The 10,969-nt window shown below is 40.5% G+C and overlaps 1 protein-coding gene across 2 annotated transcripts; it reads left to right on the top strand.

The window, feature by feature from the left end:
* Positions 1 to 366: 366 nt before the first annotated feature.
* Positions 367 to 9,809, top strand: hpse (heparanase; the record flags this gene model as incomplete). 2 transcript variants are annotated; one of them, XM_034149831.1, is given in 8 exon segments in its annotated part: positions 367 to 657; positions 1,761 to 1,879; positions 2,836 to 2,964; positions 3,038 to 3,211; positions 7,785 to 7,956; positions 8,932 to 8,979; positions 9,541 to 9,634; positions 9,703 to 9,809. In XM_034149831.1, coding segments are annotated over 8 exon segments (1,088 nt in total), but the record flags the coding sequence as incomplete, so codon positions are not given.
* Between the last annotated feature and the right edge of the window lie 1,160 nt (positions 9,810 to 10,969).

Below are 10,969 nucleotides of genomic sequence, written 5' to 3'. Positions count from 1 at the left end.
TAATCAGAATTACAAGAGAGAATTCATAAAACCTAACTTCAAGAAACAGAACTGCATTTCCTTGTTGGACTAATAAAGTTTGACTTTTGATCTCATAATTTAAAGTTCTTTATCACATAATAATGACTTTCGAGTTTATAATCAATACTTTCAATTTCACTTTGTCTCAACATCCTCAATCTTTACTGGAAATCGGCTTCTATAACACCGTAAACGTCCAATAGATGACAAGTATTGCCTAATTAGAGGGTGATGTGGGCGGGACCACGAGTTTTAGCCAATCACAAATCGAGTAGAGCGGGGCCACGATGTATCAGCCAATGAGACGCCGAGGGGGCGGGGCCTGCCTTCACAATAGAACACTGTGAGTAAACAGAGGAAGTGAGCCTGTCAGTTTAGTACTAGTTGCAGCATGGAGTCCGTTCAGCTGCTGGTTCTGGTTCTGATGTGGAACCAGTCCTCCGGATCTCTCCTTCAGAACCAAACAAAGACCCGGTTCCCCCCCCTCTTACCACCGACCCAGACCCGGTTCTCCCACCCGGTTCTGCCGGTTCTGCTGCATGTCTCCTCGGTGTTTCGGCGGGTGGAGCGGCGCTTCCTGTCCGTCACCATCGACTCCAGCCTGGCTTCAGAGGAGAAGTTCATGTCGCTGCTGGGGTTTGTTCTGCTCCAACTTAACACACACACACACATTTAATTATGTCTTAATGTACATTATTTAATTGAAAATAAAACCTTTGAATGTGACCTGCTGCTGCACATTAATACACCTAAAGATGGGCAGGGTCTGCAGGGTCAATGAGCTGTGATTCATCTGAAATCAGAACTAAATACTGCTCGGACTGGATTCGTTTTTTTTATTTAAAGGTGCTTAATCTTCAGGTTGAACTGGTTTCAGTGGTTTCTCATCTAGTTTTGCATGTCTATATTCTCATTACATTACTTGTTAGTCGCTTTTATCCAAAGCGACTTACATACTCAATACTGTGGGCACAGGAGCACTTTGGGGTGAAGTGTCTCAGGGACACAACGACATGCTGACTGCAGTGGGGTTTGAACCTGTGACCCCCTGATCCCAACACCAACACACTGCGCCACACGTTTCCCTTTATAGTTTATTATAGTTTTGCATATCTGTGATTGTATTTAAATGATCTTTAGCCTTTTGCTTTAGTGACATTTTATTAGTCTTTTTTGCATCTCTGTGATTGTTTTGCAAATAATTCTCATAAATCTGACCTTAAACTACATGAAGCTGTGTTTGTGTTTCTATGAAGAGCTTTAAATGCTTTCAGGTCTTTTCATTGTTTTGCATCCAATTGAAGTTGTTTTTGATTTATTTAGTTGTGGTTGAAACTCTTTTGGTCATTTTAGCTTTTTTTCATTTATTTGTAGTTGTATTGCGCATTTTTGTTATTGTTTTAAAACTATGTTTAATGATGTTTGCATTAAACTAGTGGATCCTCTATTCATACTAGGTATTCCTGAGCGTTTGGTTGTTGTGTTCGATGACCAGCTGAGACACAGTCACTGAGACTGTTTAGCTTCCATCTTTTGGTTATTCTGCTTCTTTCTAGGTGGTTTTGTGATTGTTTCGCGTCTCGTTGGCCTCATTTAGCATCGTGTGTGTACTTTTAGTCGTGGTGAGCGTCTCTGTGATTGCTTTGCATCAGTCATTCAGTAATAATGAATCCTGCCTCTCCTCTTGGTTGCTTTGCTCCCATTGGTTCATTAATATGAACTGTCGTCGTGGTCTCCAGCTCTCCAAAGGTCCGGACTCTGGCTAAAGCTCTGAGTCCAGCGTTCCTCCGGTTCGGGGGAACGAGACAAGACTTCATGGAGTTCAGCCCGACCCGCCGGGGCTCTTCTTCCTCTGCAGGTACACTCAGGATAACAACATTAATACACTTTATTTATATCGCACCTTTCATGCTTGACGCAGCCCAAAGTGCTTTATACACAGTATGAGAAAATAAATCACAATAACAAATGAGGAACATAATGAAAATATGTAAAAACAATAAAACATGAACAGCGATACTACTAAAAATGATAAAGATAGGTCTTATTTACTCTTAGAACGATCGCATTATATATAATGGTATATTAATTACTGCTACTCTTTCAGAAACCACAGGTCTCCCTTCTTCAGAAAGAATACACGAAACGTTTGATTTAAGATTTAATTTCACGTCTATCTTATTTGAATTGTTCTATGCAGATGATACCCAGTTCTACGTTCCTCTCTTCTGTTGATGTCAGTTATTTAAAAGAGCCAGTTAACTGCATGTATATTATTAAAACCCATTTGTATATCTCAGGACTGAACTCAAAGGAGGAGTAAACACTGAGTTTGAATCGATTATTTAGTTAATTGCGCAGTTTGTCAGGGATTCTTCCTGCTAGTAAGATAATATGAATGATCCATAACATGTCCCTTTTTACTCAGGGAAGCTCAGGATCCACAGATTTAGAGGTTTTCCAAATTATTTTATCAATAGAATACAAATATAGACCTTTACCTTATCTTTTACACATAAAATAAATATATTTTCTTTGTAAAAACAAGCACTGAGATACTGGGCCACTTCGCCTAAGGTGACGTCACATGGTTTCTCGGTTGTTAGTTGGACATACAAAACTCTCAAATGCCACTAAAAGTAAATACATGCATATATATTGTTTTTAAATCCAGTTTCATATAATTTCCCAACACATGTCCCGTCCTGCAGTCTGCCCCAACCCTCAGGGCATCAGGAGGTTTCTGCACTGAGGTTAAGAATAGTGAAATATACAAAATAAATAACTTTAATTTCCTTTTCTCTGTGTGTCTAGAGAAGTCCTGCTCTGCCCGGCTGCTGCCCTCCTGGCTGGAGCAGCGTCTGAAGAAGGAGTGGAGCCGACAACAAATCCTCCTGAAGAGGGAAGATCTGCACAGGAAGTACAAGAGGGTCAAGTTCACAGGTACATCACTCACTATCTTATCTCTTATCTTATTTCAGAGTCATTATTTCAGAGTGATTTCTTCTCCTCTCAGAGTACACGGTGGACATGCTGCACTCCTTCTCTAACTGCTCCGGTCTGGATCTGATCTTCGGGCTGAACGCTCTCCTCAGAACCTCAGAGAACATCTGGAACGGCAGCAACGCTCGATCTCTGCTGCAGTACTGCGAGTCCAGAGGGTACCAGATGGACTGGGAGCTGGGCAACGGTACGCTGAGCTGGCAGGGGTTAACTGTCAGTGGTTAGCTGTCAGTTGTAGGCTGTCAGTTGTTAGCTGTCATTGGTTAAATGTCAGTTAGCTGTCAGGGGTTCTGTCAGTTGTTAGCAGAGGGTACCAGATGGACTGGGAGGTGGGCAACGGTACTCTGACTTTCATATGTAGACTGGGGGGGTCACCAGAACTTAAAGGGGACCTATCATGCAAAATGCACTTGTGTACGTCTTTTCTACATGAATATGTGTCCCCGGTGTTCCAGGGAACTCGCCAAGTGTCAGAAAACACAACCCTCTCTATTTTCCTCCATATCCAAATCTCTAAAAAAGGGGCTGCAACGGATCTGATAAAAACTGATCCAGATTTGAACACTGTCCTGACGTCAGGACGGTGGCGCTACGGCTATTGGGCCAACTCCACCAATCAGGAGGAGACAGCCACGGCCATTGCCGTTCAAAGCGCTGGAGACGCTGTAGTACATATGCCAGGCCTGTAGGTGGTGCTGTTCTCACAGAATCAGCCCTTGCTAAAACAGAGCTAAAAAATGTCAAATTGAGCAAAATGAGGCATGGCTAAAATGCATGATCTGTTTGGTATTTTGAAAAAAAAAAAGTATAAATATGCCTTATATAGGTATGGTCCTACACTATATTATTCAAATATAGCATGACAGGTCCACTTTAAACTGAGACTTCCTAGTACCTCACATCCCAGTCTCACGGCATTTCGTGTAATAGTCACGAAATTAATGTAATCTATTGATTCGTGTTCACCAACACGATTTTCGCATTTTTTTCGTGTCACACAGAACGATTTTAAAAGCAATGTATTTATATTGGTAGTATGTTTCGTGCCTGCAACACGTCTTTTTGTCCGGTCGGGTCTTGGAATACCAGAAGTTGTGTGGTTCATAAAAACATGTTCTTACTCAATATCTTACCCTAAGCCTAACCCTATCCTTTTTATTTTAAATTGTGACTATAACACAAAATGCCGTGAGACTGTTGTACCTCACGTTCCATAGTGACGGGTAACAAAGGCTCAAGACTAATGGCTCCTTTGGGGGCCGTAGAAAATCAGTTCCTGAGTCAGTAAACTCTCTCTCCACGTGTTCAGGAGACGCACCATGTTTATCCTCATAATGCTGCGGTGTGAACAACAAGTCAGTGCGGAAATTGGGAGGAGGAAAGCTTATGTTAGATGTTAGTGGAGTGGAGAGTCTGAAAACCCACCTGTTTGGCTTGTACCTCAGCCATAAAAAAAAAGTAGCACTTGAGCGTTAAACTGATGCAGCAGCACTTGTCTGGCAAATTGTGAATATCTGCACTGTTCTTGTCGTCCTGAGTTTGAATCTTTATGGTTTATTGCACTTACTGTAAGTCGCTTTTGAAGAAAGTGTCTAAATGTATTGTTAGTTGTGAGCAGCAAGCTGGTTACTGTTGGCTTTTTGTTTTTGGTTGTGAGCTAATGACTGTTAGATGTTGGTAACCCTTTGCTGTTAGTTGTTAACTGTTAGCAGCCATTATATGTTAGCTGAAAGCTGTTAATTGTCAGTTGCTAGCTGTTAGCTGTTAACTGTCAGTTGCTAGCTGATAGTTGTTAGCTGTTTACTGTTAGCTGTTAACTGTCAGTTGTTAACTGTTAGCTGTTAACTGTCAGTTGTTAAATGTTAGCTGTTAACTCTCAGTTGTTAGCTGATAGTTGTTAGCTGTCAGTTGTTAGCTGATAGTTGTTAGCTGTCAGTTGTTAGCTGTTAGTTGTTAGCTGATAGTTGTTAGCTGTTAGCTGTTAACTGTCAGTTGTTAGCTATTAGCTGTTAACTGTCAGTTGCTAGCTGTTGGCTGATAGTTAACTGTTAGCTGTTAACTGTCAGTTGCTAGCTGTTAGCTGTTAACTTTCAGTTGCTAGCTGATAGTTGTTAGCTGTTAACTGTCAGTTGTTAGCTGTTAGCTGTTAACTTTCAGTTGCTAGCTGATAGTTGTTAGCTGTTTACTGTCAGTTGTTAACTGTTAGCTGTTAACTGTCAGTTGTTAAATGTTAGCTGTTAACTCTCAGTTGTTAGCTGATAGTTGTTAGCTGTCAGTTATTAGCTGATAGTTGTTAGCTGTTAGCTGTTAACTGTCAGTTGTTAGCTGTTAGCTGTTAACTGTCAGTTGCTAGCTGATAGTTGTTAGTTAACAGCTAACAGTTAACAACTGACAGTAAACAACTGACAGTAAACAGCTGTCAGTTGCTAGCTGTTAGCTGTTAACTGTCAGTTGCTAGCTGATAGTTGTTAGCTGTCAGTTGTTAGCTGTTAGCTGATAGTTGTTAGCTGTTAGCTGATAGTTGTTAGCTGATAGTTGTTAGCTGTTAGCTGTTAGCTGTTAACAGTTAGTTGTTAGATGTTATTAGATGTTAGTTGATAACTGTTTACTGTTAGCTGATAACTGTTTACTGTTAGCTGTTAACAGTTAGCTGTTATTAGATGTTAGCTGTTAACAACAGTAGTCTTAAGAGTTTAAATGTAGTTGTTTGTTTAGAAACTTTACACTGAGGTTAATGTTAAGAGTTTCTCTTTCCTCCCTGTGAATTTAACTTTATTGATTTCACTCTGAGCCTTGTGGGCCTTCATGTTGTCGGTGCTTTACCCTCAGTGTTCATTAAATGATTCATTCCTTCTGCTTCAGTTCTTTACTGCACTTTAGTTCCAGTTATATTGAACTCTTGCGGTCTTTTATCTGAGTTTCACTTCCAGTTTTGAAGCCGTGTGAAATGACTCTCAGACAAGAAGTGACTTGTTGTGGTTTTAACTTCCTGTTTTAACTTTTTTTTCCTTACACAATTATTTTACAAACCATCAAGGCTCATTGTAACAGTCATAAATGTACCTTGGTGTTGATACAGTGCAAAAATACAAACAACATACAGCAAAATAAAAAAATAAAATGTTTTTGCTTTACGAAAGCGAGCGGGTCCTATAGATGAGTAACACATGCGTCACTTCCGGGCAAAAATTACGGCTCCGCCCACTTTTGGGGGAAAACAAAGCTGTCATTTGAATGGCGGTCAATACAAATTCTGCAGTTTTTGCCAATCTGATCTGAAATGTAAGAAAACCGTGGATTTTTGGATCTTCAAAGAGCCCGATTAGGATGGCCAGACAGGCAAACAATTACATTACATCATTCTGCTCATCGATGTATAATAAGGCTCTGCTGCTCCGGGATGAGGGTCTAGCTTCAGCAGCTACATTACCTATGGGTGCGTTCGTTAATATTAACTGTGTGGTCCGGAGTCACTGTGGCACAGACTGGACCGCTGGTGAACAGCTGTTAGAACCGGCCGTTCAGGTGTTCAGAGCAGAGCTCCCTGTCGGAGCGGCAGAGCGTGATGTGAACTGAAAAGTTTTTCTGTCGCAATATTATCGTTGAGCTAGCTAACTAGCATAACATATCTGCTAACGTTAGCTTTAGCCTTAGTTTTCTAATAGTTTTTTTCATAGGCTATAAACGGAGGTGGTATAAGTATAGATCTTGTACTAGAGTAAAAGTGGAAGTACTCAGATCTTGTACTTGAGTAAAAGTAGAAGTACCAGAATGTTGGAACAATCCTGCAATCAAAATGTTCCTCAAATAAAAGTAGAAAAGTATTCTCATCAAAATATAGTGAAAGTAGAGACAGTAAAAGTAGTCGTTGTGCAGATTGGTCCATTTCAGAATAATATATATGATATGTTTTATAATGATTGATCATGAAAGTGTTCTCAAAGCTGGTAAAGGTGCAGCTAGTTTGAATGACTTTGTATACTGCAGGGTAGCTTGTGGATTTACTCCAGGTGGAACTAAAGTCTGATTTAACACTTGGTTATATTTCACATCATTCATCCACATCTGTAAAGTAACTAAAGGTATTAATACATGTAGTGGAGTACAAGTACACCATGTACCTCTGAACTTTAGAGGAAGTAGAAGAACAAAGTAGCAAAACATTGAAATATTTAAATAAAGTACAAGTATCTCAAAATTGTACCCAAGTATAGTACTTGAGTTTATGAACTTAGTTACTTTACACCACTGGCTATACAGATAGAAAGACTAAGCCTTGCACAGGGCATGAAAATACATTTTCAAAATGCTCAACAGTGCTGCCAAAATTATAAACTGACTGCTACACAATTCAAATAAATGCTTTTATACATTTCTATGAGATGTGACTCTTTGGCGTTTCTGTTATTATTAACTGCTTTGGTTGTTCTGACTGCTAACATCCTGTTGTTCCTCATTTTAAAGCCGATATTCCGTGGGGTCGGGGGGCTCGGATCCTTGTCACCTTTTTCATACCTGATGAGTTTGCATCCCTGGTGTTACTCTCATCTATTCAAGCAACATAAATAAGTCCAATAATGAGAAAAGTTTCTCTGCGTTTTTGTCCGTCATGTATTGGAGCGATTTTGCAAAAACGTTGAGTTCCTTCTTCCATCCGTTGATATGAGGTTTAGCTTTCAAATATTTACATTTATGAATAAAATGTTCACTCAACAAACTCAAGTTGTCCTTCCTGTTTGAACTGGTTTTATGGGTTTCAGAGCCCAACAGCTATGAGAAGAAGGCGGGGGTGCGCGTGGATGGGTTTCAGCTGGGAAAGGACTTCGCCCTTCTCAGAGAGATGATGTCAGAGTCAAAACTTTATCGACACGCCGGGCTTTACGGTCCTGACGTTGGTCAGCCTCGAAATCACCGGACCGACATCCTGCAGGGGTGAGAGGCACGGTGGGGTTAATACAAATAATATATTAATAAAACATTCACACATTCACACATTCACTTAAAGGTGGGGTAGGTAAGTTTGAGAAACCGGCTGGAGATACACTTGTTGTTATATTCCATGGAATGCTCTTAACATCCTGATAGCAATGAATATCTGAAGTGCTTTGACAAAAAATCCATAATAAATATCATCTGTGGAAGCTGTAGTACTGTAAAAAGCACGACCAATCATCTGAGCCGGCCCGGCTAAAATAACTGGATGGCCTACCTGCCTGTCAGCCTTCCATCTGTGCACAAACTTATCTCGTGCCCTCATTGGTCATGTGCGCGTTCGTGTGTGTTGGAGGAGGGGCTCTGTGAGGAAGTGGCAGATTTTCTCCGACTGTGTATTTTCAAATTCTAGCGATCTCAAGCCGGTTTCTCAAACTTACCTACACCACCTTTAAAATACAACCATAAAAAAACTGTTTATTTGGAAAGTCCACCTCGAAAAAGTTTAGAGTATTTACAACATTTAAAAAATGTATTAGTTGAGATTATACCATTAAAATATGAGTAATGAAATTGAATTCAAACGAAACAGCATTAAGTCAAATAAATGTTAAAAATCTGGATGAACCTGGAATTAAAAACATTCATCATTTGTACCTAGATAATTTTTTACTTCTGTTTCTTTTTATTAATACATATTTATTTTAATTGCCATTACAATTTTTTTGAATGTATTTTTTCTGTAGGTATTGGTTTTGTTCCAAATTGAAAAATTTAATAATAATAAAAAAACAATTAATGACAAAGGATAAAATAAGAACATGTTTTAGACTAATTATAATCAAAATGGTCCTGTCACCAATGTCCATCATCTTTATTGTAATACATGGTGTATTTTAGTTTAATGAAACTTAAAGCTGTGTATTTAACTACATGTAAATAATAAATAACTTGATGTGTGTTACCTCCCTTCAGGTTCCTGCAGAGTGGAGCGGGGGTGGTGGACGCCTGCACCTGGCACCAGTGAGTACACACACACACACACAGTCTCTCTCACACACACACACACACTCTCTCACTCACTCACTCACTCACTCACTCACTCTCACACACACTCACTCTCTCTCTCACTCACTCACTCACTCACTCACTCACTCACTCTCACACTCACTCACTCTCACACACACTCACTCTCACTCACTCACTCTCACTCACTCACTCACTCTCACTCACACACACACATAAAGTACACAGTGTTTACACATTACTTGAGGGACTCTGTGTACTTCCTAATCTGGTGCGTTGTGAAGTATTTCCTTATTGTTTATTTTAATAAATCACTGGGTGGGTCTAATCTCCACTTTTCAGAGGTCACTATAACACATTAGGAAGAGACTCTCTCAGGTGAAGGTCACAGATAAGACTTGGTTATATGTGGCTTTAATCTGAAGGTAAATAAGGAAATGTCTGATATTACAAAAGTGAAATCTGTGAGTTTGATTTTATGTGTGTAAAACTCAAGAGACTGACTAAATAATAAATAAAGAGGTGATAATAATATGATTAACTATGTCCTGTTTCCAGTTACTATGTGAACGGCAGGGACACGTCTCTGGAGGATTTCCTGGACCCAGATATCCTGGACACTCTGACCTTAAAGACACTAGAAGTCCTGGAGGTAAAGACCTGAAGCAGAGATTACATATGTGTGATCTCCAGATGTTTTAACCTGTGCTTGTGTTTCAGAAAGTGAAGCAGGCGTCTCCAGAGAAGCCCGTGTGGCTCGGAGAGACGAGCTCTGCGTTCGGAGGAGGAGCCGCCGGTCTGTCGGACACCTTCGTCGCCGGATTCATGTGAGAACACACACTCAGACCATCGAGTCACTAACGAGGGTCTGAACCATGTGAGAACACACACTCAGACCATCGAGTCACTAACGAGGGTCTGAACCCTGTGAGAACACACACTCAGACCATCGAGTCACTAACGAGGGTCTGAACCATGTGAGAACACACACTCAGACCATCGAGTCACTAGCGAGGGTCTGAACCATGTGAGAACACACACTCGGACCATCGAGTCACTAACGAGGGTCTGAACCATGTGAGAACACACACTCAGACCATCGAGTCACTAACGAGGGTCTGAACCATGTGAGAACACACACTCAGACCATCGAGTCACTAACGAGGGTCTGAACCATGTGAGAACACACACTCGGACCATCGAGTCACTAACGAGGGTCTGAACCATGTGAGAACACACACTCAGACCATCGAGTCACTAACGAGGGTCTGAACCATGTGAGAACACACACTCAGACCATCGAGTCACTAACGAGTCCCAATGGAGTCACAAACGAGTCCCAAACGAGTCCCAATGGAGTCATCAACCAGTAGAAATCAAGGGAATAACAAATTCAATTCGCTTCACAAATCAAGTCGAGATCTTCCAGTCGCCAACAAGTTGATCTGAGTCCAAATAAAGGCTGACATCCCCGTGTCTCTGTATAACTATTAAACAAACCTCATAGCATCAGAAAACTGATGTCTCTAATATAGAATAAAACCCAGACACAGCTCTGCAGGATGAGGAGCTGCTGCTGATTGGATGCTCGTGATGAACAGGAGGTCGTGACCTCTCAGGAACTCTTTATTAAATCAACACTTTATTAGGTTTACTAATTACCCAGCAGCCCCGTGACAACACTCAGAGACGAGCACTGACAACCAGGAGCGAGTTAGCAACGTGCTAACAGAGGGGAGGAGTACTCACATCTGTACTTTAAGAAAGTAGAAGTACTCACATCTGTACTTTAATAAAGTAGAAGTACTCACATCTGTACTTTAATAAAGTAGAAGTACTCACATCTGTACTTTAATAAAGTAGAAGTACTCAGATCTGTACTTTAATAAAGTAGAAGTACTCACATCTGTACTTTAATAAAGTAGAAGTACTCACATCTGTACTTTAATAAAGTAGAAGTACTCAGATCTTGTGTTACTGATGCATA

This window comes from Trematomus bernacchii, unplaced genomic scaffold, assembly GCF_902827165.1.
Source record: "Trematomus bernacchii unplaced genomic scaffold, fTreBer1.1, whole genome shotgun sequence".
In the NCBI taxonomy this organism is placed as follows: Eukaryota; Metazoa; Chordata; class Actinopteri; order Perciformes; family Nototheniidae; genus Trematomus; species Trematomus bernacchii.
This window is presented reverse-complemented; position numbering and strand designations above follow the sequence as displayed.